This window comes from Kogia breviceps, chromosome X (genome assembly GCF_026419965.1).
Source record: "Kogia breviceps isolate mKogBre1 chromosome X, mKogBre1 haplotype 1, whole genome shotgun sequence".
Taxonomy (NCBI): Eukaryota; Metazoa; Chordata; class Mammalia; order Artiodactyla; family Physeteridae; genus Kogia; species Kogia breviceps.
The window spans coordinates 28,051,351-28,071,872 of NC_081330.1; the positions used below are offsets into that span (position 1 = coordinate 28,051,351).

The 20,522-nt window shown below is 50.1% G+C and overlaps 1 protein-coding gene across 12 annotated transcripts in view; it reads left to right on the plus strand.

Annotated features, from left to right (window-relative positions):
• Positions 1-20,522, plus strand: part of SEPTIN6 (septin 6) — a 72,593-nt gene that overhangs the window by 41,443 nt on the left and 10,628 nt on the right. For all 12 annotated transcript variants that reach the window (XM_067022853.1, XM_067022850.1, XM_067022849.1 and 9 more), the window contains 5 exons: positions 3,700-3,886; positions 6,448-6,609; positions 12,846-12,942; positions 15,599-15,767; positions 18,577-18,709. In XM_067022853.1, the coding sequence (XP_066878954.1) occupies positions 3,700-3,886; positions 6,448-6,609; positions 12,846-12,942; positions 15,599-15,767; positions 18,577-18,709 (748 nt within the window). The remainder of the gene's footprint in view (positions 1-3,699; positions 3,887-6,447; positions 6,610-12,845; positions 12,943-15,598; positions 15,768-18,576; positions 18,710-20,522) is intronic.

Consider the following 20,522-nt stretch of genomic DNA (forward strand, 5'->3'; position numbering starts at 1 on the left):
CCAGATTCTCTGTCATTCTGTCATTCTCATCCTTGCAGCTCAAATGCCACATCCTCAGAGAAGCCTTCCCTGCTCACTGAATTTAAAGAAGCTGAACTCTCAGCCACTTTTTATCCCATTATCCTATTTTATTGTCTTCATAGTACATATCATTGTCGAAATGAATAAGAAATAGTGTCTAGACCAGGGCTTGTTTTGTGCCTTTGGCCCCTTAACCAAACAGTGAGGCGTATGGGCTCAGAATAACGTTTTTACATGCCTAAAATACATCAATTATACCAAAAAGTAGTTACCAAAATATTTTAAGATGGTGATATAGTAATCTGTGTGCTTCTCTTTTAATCCCTGAAATAACAGTAACTATATGCAGGTCTAATAAACTATTATACTTTAGAAGTTGTGATGATTATAAATGCTATTTTGAGATATTTGCAATAACTGTAATAGGAAACAAAAAATAGTGCTGATTTCTATTGGTTATGAAATCACAGGCACTGCTGAAGTGACTGCAGATTGTTACCTACTTCTGTACCTGAAGAAACTCTAAACTTCAGTTAGAGCTTAGTGAAAAAGATGTGATTTTTTTTTTTTCCTATCGAAGTTCATGGATCCTATGAATTCTATGCATAGACCCCTTGGAGGTCTGTGGACCCCGGTTAAGAATTCCTACCCTGAAAAGTAAAAGATAAACGGTAGTGAGGAGGAGGGGCAGAGTATATTGGAGCTGGGTTTTGTAGGAGATGGAAGAGATCATAGTAAGCCAGGGAAAATGAGCTGGAAAAAAGCTGCCTTTGGGTGTGAGGGATGTAGAAATTTCCAGCTGAGAAGGATATGAGGGAAGCAGCGTCTCTGAAGGGGGGGCAGTCGGGTGTCATTTAGAGGAAGGGAGCATTTTGCGAGGAGGTTGCCTATAGGAGTAAGGGATTTTTGTTTACCATGGGCTGGAGTCCAGTGAGCATGACAGAGTGGGATGGGGAAGACGACCACCGAGGGAAGATGAGCCATTGGGAGCAGGGCTGGGACCCTTACTATATTCCAGATACCATGCCGGACACTGAGAATATAAAGATGAATAATACTCTAGTTGTGGGACTTCCCTGGTGGCGCGGTGGTTAAGAATCCGCCTGCCAGTGCAGGGGACACAGGTTTGATCCCTGGTCCAGGAAGATCCCACACACTGCGGAGCAACTGAGCCCCTGCGCCACAACTACTGAGCCTGCGCTCTAGAGCCTGCTAGCCACAACTACTGAAGTCCGTGCGCCTAGAGCCCATGTCCCGCAACAAGAGAAGCCACCCCAATGAGAAGCCCGCGCACCGCAACGAAGAGTAGCCCCCGCTCACCACAACTAGAGAAAAGCCCGCGCACAGCAACGAAGACGCAACGCAGCCAAAAAATAAATTAAAAAACAAAAGACTCTAGTTGTAAGATAAATACGAGGGATGTAATGTACAACATAATAAATATAATTAACAGGGCTGTATGTTATATATGAAAGTTAAGAGACTTAATCCTGAATTCTCATCAAAAGGGACAATTTTTTTGTATTTCTTTAATTTTGCACCTATATGAGATGATGGATGTTCACTAAAGTTACTGTGATAATCACGTCATGATGTAAATCATTCTGCTGTACACCTTAAACTTACACAGTGCTGTATGTCACTTATATCTCAATAAAACTGGGAGCAGAAACAAAAGAAAATGCAGGAAGGAGGGGAAAAATGAATAAGACAAAGATGAGTCATCCATTTAGGGTTAGTCTAAACCAAATACTGTTGGTTGACTGGCTGCTTTGGCTGGTCTGACGATGAATCTCTTCAGAGACCCTAAGAGCCAGAGGCATTAGCCGAAAGATAGGCTCAGGGTATCACTAGAGATTCGGGGGAAAAAAAGATAAAAATGCATTGTTTTCTTTCCTCCTCTGATCCCTTTTGTAGAGCAAAAAAAAAAAAAAGTAAAAAAGTTATGTAATGGAGGGAAAAAAATGTAGCAGTGCCATAATTAGATCACTCAAGTGAGCCTGTCACCTGAAAACTAACTGGATAAACCTAAGGGATGTATCCCTCCACCCCCACTCCTAATTCTTCAGGAACCTTCTAAGGATCTCTGCAACCAACAGATTCTTTGATGCTCTTACCCTTGAGAACAATGTTTGGCTCCATAGGGGTGAAAGGAAAAAGAAAGGACTATATTTTTAGATTTTTCTCTGGAGCTCCAGAGGTACCCAGCATCTGGCTCTCTCTGTATGTAGCTCTCAGAATCTAGAATTCTGTGATTCTTTTTTTTTTTTGCGGTACGCGGGCCTCTGACTGTCGTGGCCTCTCCCGTTGCAGAGCACAGGCTCCGGACGCGCAGGCTCAGCGGCCATAGCTCACGGGCCCAGCCGCTCCGCGGCATGTGGGATCTTCCCGGACCGGGGCACGAACCCGCGTCCCCTGCATCGGCAGGCGGATTCTCAACCACTGCGCCACCAGGGAAGCCCTGTGATTCTTTTCAAAAAAGCTCTTTTGCCTTCTCTGCTAGGGGGATCTTTCAAAAAGGCTCAGGGTGGGAGCTGCTGTTCCCTTCCCACAGTGGTCTGTGCAGACTCCCTGTCCCGGGCCGGATGAGAAACCTCTTCCAGCTTGAAGGGAGAAGCCCTGGAGGGAGGGGCAGTGGACAGACAGGGAGATGAGAACAGATGAGAACAGGGCGGAGGCTAAGATGACCTAGCTAGAGCAGGAAGAGGCTGCAGGGGGCGGCAGGAATGGCCTGGGAGAGAACAGAGAAGCTTCCCAGGACAGAGAGGAGCAGAGGACTGACTCTCAGCTAAGACTCCTGGCAAGACTTGGAGCCATACGGGGGCACCGTGCCTGGAGACTCAGTGAGCTGGGGGTGGGGCGTGTGGGTGTGTGTGTGCGCGCGCGCACATGTGTTAAGGTTGTGCAGGCGGGAGTATCTTTACCAAATTTTGTCTGAATACGTAGATTTTCAAGTCACAGCCTTAGAGGAAATGAGAACTGGAAAAATATCTGGACCTTAGGGGAGCCAAGTGGGGAGCGCCTCAAACTCGGGAAGATTGAGCAAAACCCAGTGTGTTCTGGAAGATTCCCCAGCAGTGGGTCAAGGAGAGGTCCTGACCACCACTGGGTACCAGCTTGAGTATTAGGCACTGCGGGGGAGACACAGGAAGCGGAGACATGAGCCCAGCCTGGCGTGTAATCAGCCCATCCATAGATACTGCCAGTGGGCTCCACACTGCATCGGGGCCCCATGGGGGCAGAGAAGGGCCCTTCACAAGGACACAGTCTATTTGAGGGAACACTAATCCTTGTGAAGCAACAGTAAGCGATCCAATAGCATAATTCTTTTTTACAGTCCTGGGTCCCAGAAGGGATTTCTGGCATAACTGGGGAATTGTGGAGGAGCTAGGCATTCATCCGAGCCCTGAGGCCTGGGAGAGCAGGATCGTGATGAGAAGAGAGAAATGCACATTCTAGAGAGAAAGCGCACTGATGGGCATATGGTTGGCTCGTGTGGGGACCAAAGAGGTGGCCAGTGCGACGGAGTTGGAGACCCACTGAGAGGAGATGGAGAATTCTAGCTGGATGGAGAGAGTCAGATTACCAAGGACATTTTCGACTTCTAAAAGAGTTTCGAAGCCTGTCAAAATCCAGGTGTTTCAAGTGGTCTGGCCATTTCCCTACTCTCTCCTTTAGCTACAAGCCCATTGTGGAATTCATCGACGCCCAGTTTGAGGCGTACCTGCAGGAGGAGCTGAAGATTCGCAGGGTACTGCACACCTACCATGACTCCCGCATCCACGCCTGCTTGTACTTCATCGCCCCCACGGGTCATTCCTTGAAGTCTCTGGACCTGGTGACGATGAAGAAGCTGGACAGTAAGGTACCGAGGCCTGGGAGGCAGGGATGAGGGCGGGCGGGAGGGGAGGCAGGGCAAGCTGGGCTCCCTGCTGCTGGTCTCTTGTGCAATGCAGATGCCACAGCTCAGGAGAGCTTTTGTGGCATCCTCATCCTCCCCTTCATTCCCTGTCCCTCCATAAAGATGGTGTTCATTGATCCAGCACCTGAGTTGTATGCTTTGTGATGTTTTCCCAGCATTGGGCGTGAGTCTTCCCTGAGCTGTCTTTCTGCCCTGATACCTCTTGGGAATAAAGGTAGATAGATGCAAGCAAGATGGCTGTCTGGGTCTTGGGCCTTAGGCTTTGGCGATGCAAAGGTGTTTTTCCTCTGTCCTGATGTTAACTGACCTTTACTAGGATCAAGCATGCAAACTTGACTTCAAAAGTTACTATTCTTATTGTCGATAATAATTGTATCATAGCAGCTAACATCTGTTAAACCCTTATTATATGTCACTACGGTAAAAGTACCTCATGGAGTAGTATCTCATTGGTAAGGCAAACACTATCATTACCTCCCATTTTATAGAAGAGAAAACTGAGGCTCTAAGAGGTTTAGTGACATGCCCATTGTCATATAGCCAGCTCCTGGCAGAGCCTAGATTTGAACTCAGATCTGTGGCACCACATTATATTGCCTCCATACCCAAGGAAGATGGCTGTGGGGATCAGGCACATCCTGCTTTAAGATAAACTGAAAGGGCTTCCCTGGTGGCGCAGTGGTTGGGAGTCCGCCTGCCGATGCAGGGGACACGGGTTCATGCCCCGGTCCGGGAGGATCCCACATGCCGCGGAGCAACTGGGCCCGTGAGCCGTGGCCGCTGAGCCTGTGCGTCCGGAGCCTGTGCTCCGCGGCGGGAGAGGCCACAGCAGTGAGAGGCCCGCATACCGCAAAAAAAAAAAAAAGATAAACTGAAAAATGCAAGTCCCACATCGGATATAAATTAGACAGTGATTCTTCGTGTTAAAGGATTATTGGCTGTGCGAAAGAGTCGACCACAGGATTCTTTAAAAAGCCTAATTACTAGTACGTTTCCTCCCCTAACATCTCATATGGGTCTGGCACTGTGATGAGTACTTTATAGGCATTGTTTTTATTTCATCCTTCCAATAATCCGGTGTGGTGGGTACTACTATTATCCCCATTTTACACAGGAGGAAACTGAGGCACAGTCAAGTAGCTTGCTCCAGGGCAGACAACTTGTAATGGGTCTGGGATTCAGACCGAGCTCTCTCTGACTCCAGGGAATTTATTTTACAAAAAAAAAAATCGATTTGATATGCAGTTGTTCAGTAGCACATTCACTATAAAAATGGAGTTTCAGCTAGCATCAAAATAGGAGCCGTTTTTCGTTTTTCACAGCAGTGAGTTCACTGCCCACGAGTAACGGGCCACTTGGGAAATGTCGCCACATCCCGCATGTCTTGAAGAGGCAGCAGAGTGATACGGCTGGCGGCCTGGCGGAGGAGCTGAGTTAGGTAGGCCTGGGTTTATAGTGTGCCAGTGGGGGACGTGGCGAAGTGTTGCCACCTTGCCAAGGGCTTTGAGCCCCACGCCCCAAGACTTTAAGGGAGGTGCCTCCAAGGTCCAGTCTTTCTTTGACCAGCACCTGAAGCTGCACTGTCAGCCTTGAGAGGCGCTCCTGAGGCAAAGAGCAAAGGAGGTGAGATTTGTCTTAAGCCTAGAGCTCTTTTCAGGGCCCAAGGACCATCCATGCCAGCCCATTGGAGTCTGCTGGCAGCACGAGCTGTGCTTTCTGTGTGAACTTGAGCTTAGCTGTGTTCTGTCTCACTCAGGCATGTAAGTTTCTTTACCCTCCAGCAGTAAAAGCCTTGTCACTTCTTGGAGGTATTGCAAGGACTGAGGTTCAGGTCAGGTGGATTGAACTTTGGGGTAGCATTAGTCCTTTCTCTTGCTGTCCAAAATTGGGCATTTGTACCTGCTTTCTTTATGCAGAAATTAATCATGAGACTCCGGCAGTATAACTCTTCACGTAAGTGGGTTGGTTCATCAGTGTTCGCTGCCAGAAAGGGCCAGGTGTGCATCTTCACAGAGCCCTGCCCTTCTTCCCTTTGCATGTGGGTTCCTTTCATACTGGCTGGGGCTAGCCTGCACTGATGGGTTGGGACAACTGACTGTTAGCCAGGAGTTGCCACCTCTCCCCTTGTCCACTGTCATCTTTCTGCTTCAAATCACCCCAGCAGTGACCTTGATATTAAGATATCACATAGCTCATCAATTTGGATCTGAGCTGGCAGGTTAAGACTGTGGACTCAGGCATAAGGCTAAACTTGGATCTGGATCCCAGTTCTGTTACTTAGCTGCTCTGTGGCCTTGGACAAGCTGCTTAGCCTCTCTGTGCCTCAGTTTCCCATTGTGGTACTAATACCTCCTGGGAGGGTTTTTTTGTCAGGGTTAATGGTGGGAATCCTTGTAAAGCACTTGGTTCAGTGCCCAGCAAACAGTAAGCACTCATTGTCATATATTATTTTGCTGTTTGGCAGATTACCGACCATGATGCCACTTTGCTCCTCCCTTCCCTAGGTAAACATCATCCCCATCATTGCCAAATCAGATGCCATTTCTAAGAGTGAGCTAACAAAGTTCAAAATCAAAATCACCAGCGAGCTTGTCAGCAATGGAGTCCAGATCTACCAGTTCCCTACAGATGATGAATTGGTGGCAGAGATCAACGGAACCATGAACGTGAGTGAGAGCACAGGCCTTCAACTTTATGGCCATTTGCTCTTTTTAAAAATTTTTTATTTTATTTTTTGCGATACGCGGGCCTCTCACTGCCGTGGCCTCTCCCGTTGCGGAGCACAGGCTCCGGACGCGCAGGCTCAGCGGCCATGGCTCACGGGCCCAGCCGCTCCGCGGCGTGTGGGATCTTCCCGGACCGGGGCACGAACCCGTGTCCCCTGCATCGGCAGGCGGATTCTCAACCACTGCGCCACCAGGGAAGCCCTGGCCATTTGCTCTTAAGAGCATCTTAGGGTAGTCAACTTTCATTATCCAAGTCTCAGGTATTTGTGAGAAAGAATCCAGAAGCAAACAGCTCCTCTCTCCTCAGAGATGCAGAGGTTAATAGCCAGAGACTGAGGGAGGGAAAGACTGTCTCCAGGGGGTTCAGACCTCTCCTTCCACCCTCCTCTGATGCCACACTGGTCTAGGCCCGGCAGCCCCCATGGGACTGCCGGAAAGGCAAACGGTCTTTGTCTCTGACCAATTGATGCGGCGAAAGAAGGCAAGGCTGAAAAAATTGGCTGGCTTCGGAGACTCGAGGCTAATCTGTACTCAGATAATCAAGCCCTTTGCCCCTGGGAGAAAAAATGACATGGAGCCTCCAATTTTTCTGGTGACTAGAGAAATGTTATTTTTAAATTTCAGGGTTATGCTTTGCTTTATTGAGTGTGAATGAATTGAAGAAAAAAAGAACACAACCAACCACTTGCCATCTTTCCTCTCACTCCCCCACTCCCCCTACTAGAGGAATGAGTAATGAAGAAGGCAGGGAGTCAGACAGCTCCTCGTGCTTCTTTACAATGTGTTGATGCTGTTGCTGCGAAATCTTCAATGTTGTGATTTCAAGGAGACAGATAATAGCTTGCAGAAAGCCTCTGCTTTGGGAACAGATTTCTTTTGCTCTGTTGAGAGGCATCAGTTTTTCCTAATGACATAATGCCTGGGTATAGCCAAACTCAGGAAAGCCTTGTAATAAAAGCCATTTTTAGAAAACTTTCCTGCTGCCGCCACCCCCTAAGTTATCATTAGATCATCAGCTGCCGCCTCCTATGAATCGGCCAACAAATTAGCCTAGCGGGGCAGCAAGTCACTGTCTCGCCTGACTTCCTGCCCATCAGTACACCCGAGATATGTTTGTGATGAGAGGTCCCTCATCATCTTTGACACAAATCAGGCCCAAGGGTAGAGCTGTGTGGATTGTGGGAGGTGGAGTTGTAGCCTCTCTGACCGGTCATGAGCATTAAAAAACTTAAAAAAAAAAAAAAAAAAAAAAAAAAAAAGATTAGTGCTTATCCTCTCCAGCAGTCAGGGCATTTTGATGGAAACTAGCCTCTGCCATGATGAGAAAACCTGAAAGGTGCCTAGTCTGCAAGAAAATTGGAGCCTAGAGAGAAGGAAGCGTCATCAGGCACTGATGTCTGGAAGCGCCTAGTCACCTCAGAACATCAGGCCCCATAGATACCTTTTGAACGTGGACTCCATAAGTCACTAGGCACTTTTCAGGCTTGTGGTTTGCTTTGCTAAGGACAGATAGGGGCGAAGAGTCCTCAGCAATCTCAGGGCATCACACAAAGTGACCTCCGGCTGCACTGTGGGTCAAGAGTGGCAATGACTTTGGGCTCTGCTCTCGACTTAGCTCTGGGCCCTTGCTTGAAGCTCGGGCAGCCTTGGCCTCAAGGTCAGAAACTTCCCGTGCTACGAAGCAGCAGTCCTCAACCATGCTGTTTTGGCTGTGAAGGGGTTCTGGGTCCTTTCTTCCATTAGTCCTGTGTTTCACTTTGAAAAACTAAATTTGAGTGGATTCCGACTTATCCCTATAACAGCATCACTCGGCACTCATTCCCTTGCGTTCCCCCAGGCTTTTTTGAGGGGGAAAGACGGGTGGCTCGCAGCTAGTGTGCCTGAACTGGGCATGTGCATGGGAGGGGGTGTGCATGTGAACGCTGTGTGTTACATGCGTGGTGCTGGGGAAACGGTGGGGAGTTGCTGCTATACAATGTATACATAGGATTGCTGAGCCTGCCTGCCCCTGGAGCAACTGTGTCAAACTGGGTCTTCGGACAAGCCGTGCATATGAAGCTGCATCATCCGAGAGCCGGGCTTGGCTGGGAGGAGGAATGGGTGCTGGCCTTTCAGTTCTGAATTTGACTCCAGCCTCACAGCCTTGGCCACCCCAGCCAATTGTCATGGGAACTGGATTGGAAGAGTGGAAGAAGCCTCTTGCCCACGTGCAGAAGAGCCGCCAGTCATCCTGTAGCTCCCCACTGGGGATTTTCATGGCAGGAAATGAGAGTCGTGAGGTCTAGCCTCCCCCTGGGCTTCTGGGTGGCTCTGAAAACCCTTATTTCAGCTTGAGGGGAAAGAGAAGGGAGGGAGAGGTCTTGTTGCTTGCTCTGAGCAAGCACCTATGCTCTGAGAGCTCTCAGGGTTGTAGACTTCAATGCTTAAAATTGCTATGTGGTTTAAATCGAAAGTTGTTCTTTGAATGGTTCAAACCATGGCCAGGGACCAGGGACTTGGCCCAGTTACTCGACTCGGCTCCGTCACTTGGCTGCCTGTGAGGTCTTGGGTTTGGCCCTCGCAAAGGCAGTTGGGCCCAGTGAGAGCGCATGGGCGACCCGGAGGGTCACAGGGAGACCCATAGGCACAAGCCTGTCTCCTCCTGAGGCAGCAGTGCCGTTTCCATCATCGGCACTTACTTTTGTGGGGATCACCACCAAGGGTTGACTTGAGAGAATCAGACAATTCTCGGTCACTGGTAGGAGCCTAGAATGGAGGCCAGCGTAACTGGCAGCTGGGAAATACTGTCCACCTGGGAGGAAACCACACCCACTCGGGATACTGTCAGATGAGAGATAAACGGTGGTCCTGACACTCTATTTCACGAGGCTTAGGGGGATGGTCCTCTAACCTCCCTAGTAGAATGGGTGTCGTGGAAGCAGAATAGAATAGTCGTGCCAGTTGGATCATCAAACACTTTAAAATGTACCGAGAGGAATTTAAGGTACATATGAGGCTGCAAAGGTAGTGAGTCTGGGAACAGACTCCCAGGAGGAGGCTTGGGACTATCTCCTGGTGGAGTTTCCTGAGACTGGGGCGTCCGAGGTCTCTTGGGCGAGAGAGGGTAACACGGAGTCCCCCTAGGAACCTGTCCCGGTTTCAGCAGCTGCGCCGTCTTGCATCTACCCTCTCCTCCCTGGGCCCACACATACAAAGTATCAGCCCCGGGGGTGGGGTTGGTTGGAGGGCTTACCTTCTCCCTGCTCTGCTCGACTCTGTTCTGGTTTTCAGAGCCATCAGTCTCTCAAGAGCAGCAGAAAGAGGGCCAGAGCTGGACTCATGATTTCCCGTCCTTCATGGTTAAAGCTGAGCTGACTTCCAGCCCTGGGTGGTTGGGAGAGGCCGGCAGCTACAGTGCGGTGTGTCCTCACTGCTCCCTGGGAAGATCTAGGCGCGGGACTTAGGGACCTGGGCAACTCGGTTAGCTTTTCTGTGCACCAGTTTTCCAAACCACGAATGGGATTTATACTAACTGCCCTATAAGCCTGTTGTAGAATCACATCCAAGTGTGCGTGGGAGGCCTCGGGAGCCCTCTGAAGCTGCCGTGGCAGGGGCTGTGTGGTTTAGAGCGGGGAGGGATAAAATGACAGCAGTTTAAGGAGGAGGGAAAGCAAGTGACCCCGGCATTCGAACTAACAATGTCTTTTGGAGATAAAAATAACAGACCCAAGGGAATACTGACATTTTTTTTAATGCCTGTATTCTCTTCTTGGATTTTTTTTTTCTTTTTTTGCTCTTAAGCCCAGAGAAGTACTTCCCACTTCACATGCCCTCGTCCTCCATCACTTTCAGCCGAGAGCCCAGGATGCGTGAGAATGATGCAACATCCCCTCCCTCGGTCTAGCCCCCTGCCACGGCTGCCCCTTCGTGTGACTGAAGCTTTGGGCTTTGTGCAGGAGGGGCAGCCTTTTCCTTGAGAGTGTTTGGGGGTGGATTTGAGGCTCCCGACGTGTCTTGGGTCTCTGAGGGGGAATGAATTGTGTCCAGATGACCCCCCTGCAAAGCCAGCTGGCAGAGGTCACAGATGCTCTGGCACTTAGGCAGAGTTTCAGGATTTCATTGCCCCCCACCCCATGCTCCATATGTCGCACGCCCAATGACCCTCGTGATCGGTCCCCTACTAGGACTGACGAAACGTTTCCCACCTCTACCCCTCACCCACCTTCCATATCCATAACCTCATCTTTCCCTCTGTCCTCTGTCCCCACTTCAGGGACAGTCATTGAAGTGGGAAGGGGTGTGGGAACACCTGAGATGATCAGTGGAGAGCAGCTGAGAGGGGGTGAAGGGGGAGCTGCTTCAGCTGGATGGCCAAGCATCTTCGGGGGGTTAGCAGATGTCCTGGGGCTGAGCTCCTGACTAACGCCTGTGTTCTTCCACTCTGAAGAACATTCTTGGGGTGCAGAGTTAGAGGAGAATGGAAAGGAAGGATTGGCTGTGAGATCGGATTTCAACTGCCTCTTACCATCTGGCCAATTCACCCCTGGGGTTTACAGTGCTCCCCTCATCTGCTGCTTGAACCCCCCAAAAGGGAGTGGTAGACCAGCAGGGGTGGGCTTTGAAGGCAGAGAGACCTGGATTCCACCCCTAGCTCTGCCTCTTACTACGGTGTGGCTGCTGGCAAGTCATTTAGCCCTTCTGGACTTCAGTTTCCTCTTCTGTAAAATGGGGATAATAAGAATACCTACCTCCTAGTGTTGTAAAGATTCAATGAGATAATGCAACATAGAGCGCCTGGTATGTGGGAAACAGAGCTGCTGCTGATATCAGGTCCATAGCTCCCAATCCCGTTAGTACGATTGCTACTACCTACTCTGTGAAGCCTGCTTTGACTTCCCACGGAATGAGCTTCTCCTTCCTCTTGAGTTCCTCCAGCCCTCAAACCTGTGTTCATAGTCTGGACCTTTACTGTATTATCACTGTTGGTGCATCTTCCCCCTACCACACTGTGCACTCGCCAGGGGCAGGCTCTGAGCTTTCTCGACCGTGTATTCTTCTTAATGCCTGGCACATAGTAGGAGCTCAGTAAACATTTGTAGGCTGGATGAGTGAGCAAGTGGGTCAGAATATCTGAGATCGAAGCCTGTTTCTCCAAGCAGGCTAAGAAAGCTTGTTCCAGTGGACTTTTTCCTCCTCTGTGTAAAGTCCTTTTGGCTAAAACTCCACCCGGGATCACCTGGTTTGTAAACAGTGTTTATTCAGCGCTTCCCTTTGGCCGGTGGTGACTCAGACTTATAACCTGGCCGGCTCCCTGTGGAATGGGGTGCAGTGCCGGTGTCCCAGGTCCCACGCTACCAGATGGGGGCGGCTGCCTCTTCTCTGGGTCTCGCTCCTCCTTACCCCCCTCCCCTGCAAGCATTTGTACTTTTCTTCCCTCGGCTATTCCTGTGGTCGTCCCACTGCCATTCAAGGAGTGTTTATTAAGCACCTTCTGTCTTATGTGATTTGGGGTACACTTAACACTCCCCAACCAGAGTGTAAGCTCCCCGAGGGCGAGAGAGTGTGTCTTCTACTCCTTTTGTTTCCCTTATTAGCCCCCTGACACAGAACCCCGCACAGGGCTGGGCACGTGGGTAAACACCTGGGGACTTGACTTCTAGGCTCGGGTTCAGTGCGAGCTCCTGCTCTAGGGAAGGAGGAGAATCAGGAGCGTCCGTCTCAGTCAGCAGTGGGGTCTCTGTACGTGCCTATTCTCGGTGCTGTCACACTCCGGGAAGGGGGGGGCAGTGATCCCAAGAACCAAGATCCCTTGGTTCTCCTTTAGTCTCTCTCCACACATAGCCCCCTTATCCCACTCACCTGCGCTCCAAAGGCTCTTCCCCTCGGCAGCTGTGAAGACTGACTAGCTGCCTAATCTGTGTATCTGCTCATTATTCTGCTTATTTGCTGTCTTTGTTCCCTACGCACTCGGCCATGTCCTTGTTACATTCGATTGTGAATTTCGGAACAGCAGAAGCTTGGACTAGGCCTGTTCTCCCTACACAGCTCGGGAGCTTAAGAAAGGCCTCTTGATACTGGCGACAGCGAGGGACACTGCAGCTGGAGCGCCGAGGCCCCGGCGATGACCAGCGGCTGAACTGGGGGTCGCTCAGTGCCTTTCCCCGGAGTTCAGAGCTTTTGTCTGCCTCCCGTTCCAGGCCCACCTGCCGTTTGCTGTCATTGGCAGCACAGAAGAACTGAAGATAGGGAACAAGATGATGAAGGCACGGCAGTATCCCTGGGGCACGGTGCAGGGTGAGTGAATCTCCAGGAGAGGGGCTGCGCTCAGGGATCCCCTTCTGTCTGTCTCTTTGCTTGTCCTCAGCCCCTGTGTGACCAGTCCCTAACTTGTCCCCAGTCTCTACTCATTCAGCTTGGGCCTCAAACATCCGTAGGCATAGCCAGAAGGCAAACTCTGGCTCCATCCCTGGATTCTCTGCGATGAGCAGGCCCTCTTTGTCTGTAATGGAGAAAGCATTCTTAAAACAAAAATGAATGTACTTGGAGTAAGGTAGGAAGGTGTGAGAAAGCATGTGTACTCGCCTGAGTGTACCAGGAGACAGATACCAGGGTCCACAGCAGCATTGTTCATAATAGCAAATAATTAGAAACAAGCCAGATAGCCATCAAAAATAGATTGGGAGAATAGTGGAATGTTCAAATAATGCAATATTATTCAGCAGCGAAAATGGATGGACTTTAGTTACATCTACAGCAATGCATCTCAGAAACATAATGTGGAGCTAAGTAAATCATAGGAGAAGACAGGCTGTATGATTCCATTTATATGGATTGCAAAAGTAGATAAAACTAAACTTTAGGAATTCATGCATAAGTGGTAAAACTATACAGAAAAACAAAGGAAGGATAAATGCCCAACTCAGGCTAGTGGTTAAGTCTTGTTGCAGGGAAGGAGAGGCGTGAGATCACGGACACAAAGGGACTTCTAGGGCACTGGTAATGTTTCACCTGGGCCGTGGATACATCGGTGTTCTTTTTTTTTTTAATCTTTAAATTGTACATTTCAAGCACTCTTGTATGTATGATTATTTTGCAAATTAAAAACAGACGTATTGCCTACGGGCTCAGGAAATTTCCCTTTGTGGTCTGCCTGACACATATTAAGTAAGTTACCTTTGGTACTGGTCAGTTCAGTGGATAAGGCCCAGGCCGTTGCCATACGCTGGGTGGCAGACAGCAGGGGCACCGTGTGCGAGAGGGTGGCTGGTTTACTGTAAACTCATTCCAGCCACTGAGCAAACAACCAGAAGCTGGTGGACGGTTGTCCACATTACATCAGAGGCTGGCAGGCTCTGGGGCACGCCAGACACCCTCCGGCGATAGCTGGCTTTCCCGCGGGTAAGGAGAACGCTGGTCATCAGAACCATGCTAGGTTTTGTGTTCTCTACCATTTGGGGCTGGGGATGCTCCTCCCAGAACATTTGCAAATGCTTTCTGGACCAACAGTCCCACCCTGGGAGTCAGTTTTGGAATCTTGAGAGACAGGAACCCGAGGTGTGAAATGAGGAGAAGCTAGCAGACGTGGTCCCAATGACATACTCCGATTCAGACCACCCCACACCCAACCAACAAAGGAGGTTTTCCAAGGGTTTCTTGTAAGTCGGAGTTCGTGGTTCTGTTTGAGTGAGAGAAGCCATGCACTGTCTGGGCCTTGCAGGGCCTTGGAGTCACTCCTTGTGACTGGCCATCAGGGACCACTCTCCAGGGATGGAGGAGGAGATTGTCCTGAGGAGTTGCACGCTGATATGTTCTATGACAGCGAGGGGCTTTCTCCCAGAGGCGATGTGTCTTAAGCAGAGGGGTCATGTGAGCTGATTTGGGCTTTGGAAAGATTGCTCTGATGACCGCGCTGCAATCTGCTGTAACCCTGTCCCACCCTGTCGTCCCCGTCTCCCTCGTGGTCACGCCACATCTCCCCATTCCAGCAAGGTGGAGCCATGCTGGAGACACGTGCCAGAGCACTGCTCCTGACCCGAAGTCCCTTTGCTGGGATTGGGTCCACACCTCTGTCCTTCTTGGCCACTGCCCCACACGCAGACCTTTGCCACACTCTTTTGAGGAGGGGGCTTGTTCACGCAGGCTGGAAAGCGGGGCCCACTCTGTCCTTGTCATCATTGCTGCCATCAGGCCATTGTCCACCCTCTAAAAACATCTCCTTTGAAGCTTCTACCATCCAGATGGGCCACACCTGTGGTCCACATCCCTTCTTGTCACTGTCATCTATTGATGTCCTAGTTCTTCCCCCTTATTCTTTGGACTTTGGCACCTGGTCATAGCCTTTGTCTCTCCTTTAGAGGACCTGGATTGCACTCCTAACCCTGCGACTTCTAGTTGTGTAACCTTGCCTAAACTCATTGAGATCTTGCAAGGATGAGTCCCTTATCTTCCTGATTAATTCCTAGCCTTCCTTCAAGAGTCATCTTAGGGGTCTGTCATCTCTTTGTTGAAGGCTTCACCCTCCCTGGAGTTCTCAGGCCCCCCGGGCTTTTCTGGGTTTTTGTTGCACCTTGGCTATATACCTCCATGTTGGTAATTTTTGCATTGTATTATGTTCTTCCACTAAACTGGAAGCTCCTACGGGCAAGACTTGCCATCGTCCTAAAAGTGGTGCGGAGCAAACATTTCTGTGAATGTCTGATGGGTGAATTTGGGTTGAGGTGCTAATGAATGTTTTCTTAGATACTTTGATGGTATTTCGGTTTTCCATCACTGTCATTCTTGGAGCTTTTCATTTGCCTTTTTTAGTAGAAAAGCCAATTAGGAGGCAAAATTGTGAGCTTTATATACACAGATTGAAAGGCGATGTCACTGTTAGACTTCTCCCTTCTCGTTTTGTCCGTTTCTGCTTCTTGCGACCTTCCTTTCCAATACCCCAACCGCTGCTCTGCAGTTGAAAATGAAGCCCACTGCGACTTTGTGAAGCTGCGGGAGATGCTGATCCGGGTCAACATGGAGGACCTCCGGGAGCAGACCCACAGCCGGCACTATGAACTGTACCGCCGCTGTAAGCTGGAGGAGATGGGCTTTAAGGACACCGACCCCGACAGCAAGCCCTTCAGGTACCTCTCCCACCAGCCTGGCCCAGCTCAGCTCAGCGCACACGATGGGGGCGGCGGCGGTGGGGAAGCCTCGCCCTGGAGAATTCACAGGGGAGGTGAGACACGGGTGCCCAGACCTGGAGCCACAGGGCTGAGTCACTCGCCACTTCCACTTGCCTGTCCCTTCTCTGCCTCGGCACACCTGCCAGGGGAGCTGTGGCAGGACGGGCTTGGTAAGCATTGCTGTCCTGCTTATAAGGGTGGGGGCAGGGAGGAGGCCAGGGGATGGGCGAGGCGGATTGGCTTGCTGCCACAAGCATTGACAGGGCAGCTGCGAGCCCTCGTTGTGTAACCTTGCGTAACCTCACTGAGGTCTTGCAATGAGATCTGGGCCTTGTCCCTCCATGTGGCAGTCTGTGTCTGGCCACCGCCCTCCTTTCTACATCCATCTACATCCGGCTCCCTTCTGCTCTGTCGGGTTTCCAGTCTGTTCTTTAGCCCCCCTCCCCGTTATCAAAACCATATGGGACCAGGCAGCAGTCATCGCACAAGTGTTGATGAGCTTCCGGCTCTTCATTCGCTGTCCTTAGTGTTTGTCTCCAAGGGCAAGTTTTGTTTTGACCACAGGATGTTAATAATCATTGACATTTCAAATCAGAATCTCAGATGCTTTCAGAGAAGAGGAATGTTTTTGAAAACATTGCTTCACATGCTTTCACATAACTATGCTGATGGGAGCTATATGTTTTAAGTGTTTGACCTGGACGCATGATATGTGACGTAAGCCCCACATCGTAAATTACCGTGTGGTGTCCTTTATTGGAGCTCAGGTCTCCTTTCAGGAACTGTCAGGCCTTGATAAGCAAGTAAGGGGGATGCTCGTGAGATAAGATGGCCTTCAAATGGCCTCTGAGATCCCACAGTACCTGTTCACAGCAGAAAGCCAACCTGGGGGCAAAGCATAGCCATTCCATTGGGGATGCCTGGTTCTGGAGGGGCGAGTGAACGTCCCTTTCATGGACAGGGGCTGCCGGAGCCCCCTGGAGTTGGAGGAAAACATGCTGGTCTCTCTGGTGGGCGTTGCCTTTGCTTTCTCCGTCCTTCCCTTCCGACAGCTTTAATCTGCACCTGCCGGGGAAGAGGTGTCGTCTAGTCCCCTCCCCTCCTAAGTCGGCTCCATCCTGACTACCTCTGTTTCCCGCGTCTTTGCCCTCTGCGCGTTTTCCCTGCTGGCTCCTTTCCCTGTTGCAGGCAGACATTCTCATCCTAAAGAAACTCTCCCTCACCCTGCTTCTCGTCACCAGCCTCCGCCCTGTCAGGGAGTTCGGCTCTGATGGGAAGGGGAAGGAATTGTTCTGTATTTACTGGCTTCTGCCTCCACTGCACCACTGAATGCAGACCCCTCTCACCAAGGTCAGCAGTCACATACTCACGGCCAATTCCACTGTGGCCTCTTGAGTCCCATCTTTTTTTTAATCTCCACATAGCATTTGATACTCGTCCCCTCTGCCTCCTTCCCGAAATTCTCTGTGCCATTGGCTTTTCTAGCACTAGTCCGGCTGGTTTCAGTCCTCTCAGTAGTAGCGCGCGCTACTACTCCTTCGAAGCCTCATCGGCAGGTTCATTTTGTTCAGCTTCTTCCTTTCCCTGTTCTTTCTGATGGCCTCTGCTCTTTTCACTCTCTATGTTCTTTGCAGCTGGTTCTTTTCTACTCTCACAGCCCTAATTACCACCTAGAAATGGATTACTCCCAAGCTGGATGTCAGCTTACTTTTGAGCTCCAAACCCAGTGATCCCAACTGCTTACTGGATATTTTCACTTGGCTGCCCCACAGAGGATGTACCTGAAACTCAGGCTGTCTCAAATTTAATTCATTTCCTTAAACGTACTGCTTCCCTCGCTTGTCTCCCATTCCCACATTCCTTCCTAGCCCTTGATGTTAAGATCCTGTCATTTCTTACTCGGATTGTTGGCAAGTCCGTCCTTCGCGCCCACAGTGGTCTTTCCCATTTTCAAAATGGATCAAGTCAGCCCTGCTTAAAACATCTACGTCTTAACATGGCGTCCAATGCCTGCTCTCTCCTGCCACACTCAGGAGCCTCATGTCCCACTACTCCAGCCGGGTGCGCCATTCCTTCTCCACATGTGCCCTTCCACAGGCTGCCCTCTTCGGAGCACACATCCTCTTCCTCTTCACCAGGCTAACTCCTGTTTCTTTAAAACTGAGTCCAGGTCGGGGGCAGGGACACTTCACCCAGGCATCTCCCACTAGACTGTGAGTTCCTTGGCAGGCCCAGTGGCTGTTGGCTCTAGATATTGTGTGACTAGCATAGTATCACTTATTTCTGTGTCCAGCACGTGGTGGAATCTCGTCGAGTGTTTGTTGAAATCGTTCAGCAGCGTGATCACTTTCAGAGCCAGGACCTGGCAGCATAGTGCAGGTGGAATGACCTAGATTATGAGCCGAAACCCAGCTTCCAGTCTCAGCTCTGCCTCTAACTAGCTGTGTGATCTTGAGCGAATCACCTCACTTCTCTGGGCCTCTTTCTTCATCTGTAAATCAGGGTTTAGAAGCAGATGTTCGAAGTCACTCCCAGTTCCAGATATCTCTCGGGTTCACCAGGGTGGCCCCATAACCCCCCCCCAGCACCCTGTGACCCTGCTGTCAGGTGCCAATCCAGGTGCCCACAGCTTTGTGCTTCTGCTTTTGCACGTCCCACAGAATTGAGGAAGAGAGGGTGGGGGAACCCAGGGAGGATCACTGGGGCCAGTTCTCAGTGAACAGGAGCCATTTCAAAGGCAGGGGAATTAACCTGACCACGTTCGCAGTTTGCAGGAGACATATGAGGCCAAAAGGAATGAGTTCCTAGGGGAGCTCCAGAAAAAAGAAGAAGAGATGAGACAGATGTTCGTCCAGAGAGTCAAAGAGAAAGAAGCTGAACTTAAAGAGGCAGAAAAAGAGGTAAATGTGAGCCTGCGTGTGCCAGGTGGGAAGGAAAAGGAGGCTGAACTTGGGCAAGACAGGGGTTTGTGCCCCAAGAGAGCAGCTGGGGGAGTCTTGCAGCCTCCGGGCAGGAGTGGGGCACAGCATCTGTAGCAGTGCCTTGGCTGGCACAGAGGAGGCTGTGAGATCTGTGTCTTCTCCATCCCTCATTCCCCAAGGCCGGGATGTTTTCTCATTCTCTGTTATTTCGTTTACTAGAGCCGAACGGTCCCATATGGTAGCTGCTAGCCCATGGAGCTATTTAAATTCAAATGAATTGAAATTAAGTACAGTTTAAAACTCAGTTTATCAGTTGCATTAGCCACGTTTCAAATGCTCAACCCGCATGCCACAGAAAGTTGCTGAATCCGAAACCAGTGACAGCTGCTGCATTTCCCCATCCACTTGAATATTCTGTTCCATTTCATGCTAGTGTTAAAGAAACATTTGTGTGGCTCTAGCGAGTTTTTAAACTAAGGCTTGATGGCCTATCTGGAGTTCTCATTGCTTAAGCCGTGACTAATAGAGTGCATTTAGCCCTCTAACCATTGCCTTGCCTCCAAGGTCCCACTACCGATTCCCCTACTGCTGCCAGATTAATTGGCCTCAGCCACGGTTTTGGTCATGTCAGCAACTGCTTGAAGCTCTCTGGGCCTCGAAACCCATAAAGAAAGGAAGCACTTAATTGCTTCCCAAGTCTCTTCCTCTTTTAATCTGCTGTCCGGTGTTATTGCCAAAGCCCATGGCAAGAGAACTGACTTCATTTCAGTTTCACTTTTCAAAAGAAAAATATCACCCGGTACTTTTAGGAAGACAGGTGAGGGGGTCTCAACGATAAAGAAAATGAATGAAAGGCCAGTGAACAAAAGCCAGGTGAAAGCAACTGATCAGCAGAGCTTCCACCACCAGCCTACCCCAAGTGACTAGCAAAAGCTGGTTTACGCAGCAGGTCTGTCATCCACCACCCCTTACTCAGTGACAGTCCCAGATACCTGACCTCCTCCACGGGGTACTGTGAGTGCTGCAGAGCCCTCCATTCCCTCCTGAATGCTGAAAAGAAAGTGAAATGATGCTTGGGCTGCTCTTACTATTCAGGGTAGTTTATCACATTCTAGTTTGTTACCACCTGCACCCCTAGCTCTCTGATCCACTTATCGCAGTGGCATGCCAGAATATTCTTGGTCTTCTCCTTTGGGTCTCTGGCTCTATTCAGGGCTAGTTAAGCCTCCCCTTGATCAAAGCGGAGGTTTCCGCACTCATCCCATTTTCTAAAATTCTTTTATCTCCTTCCATGGCCAAGAACAAGTGTTTTCTTTGACCAGCTTCATTCAGCACTGCTGAAATTTTCTCTGCAACTCCCCATGATCCTCCCTGATTGGGGGGAATAAGAAAAGGCAGGGGCCCCTTTCATATTGAGAGAGATGTCATTATATAATCATCTAAAGAATGAGTTGAAGGACTTCCCTGGTGGTGCAGTGGTTAAGAATCCACCTGCTAAATCCACCTGCCGATACAGGGCAGGGGACACAGGTTCAATCCCCGGTCCGGGAAGATCCCACATGCCACAGAGTAACTAAGCCCGTGTTGCACAACTACGGAGCCTGTGCTCTACAGCCCGCGAGCCACAACTACTGAGCCCGTGCTCCGCAGCAAGAGAAGCCACCACAAGGAGAAGCCTGCGCCCCACAACAGAATAGCCCCCGCTCGCCACAACTAGAGAAAGCCTGCGCACAGCAAGGAAGACCCAACGCAGCCATAGATAGATAAATAAATAAATAAATAAAAAGAATGA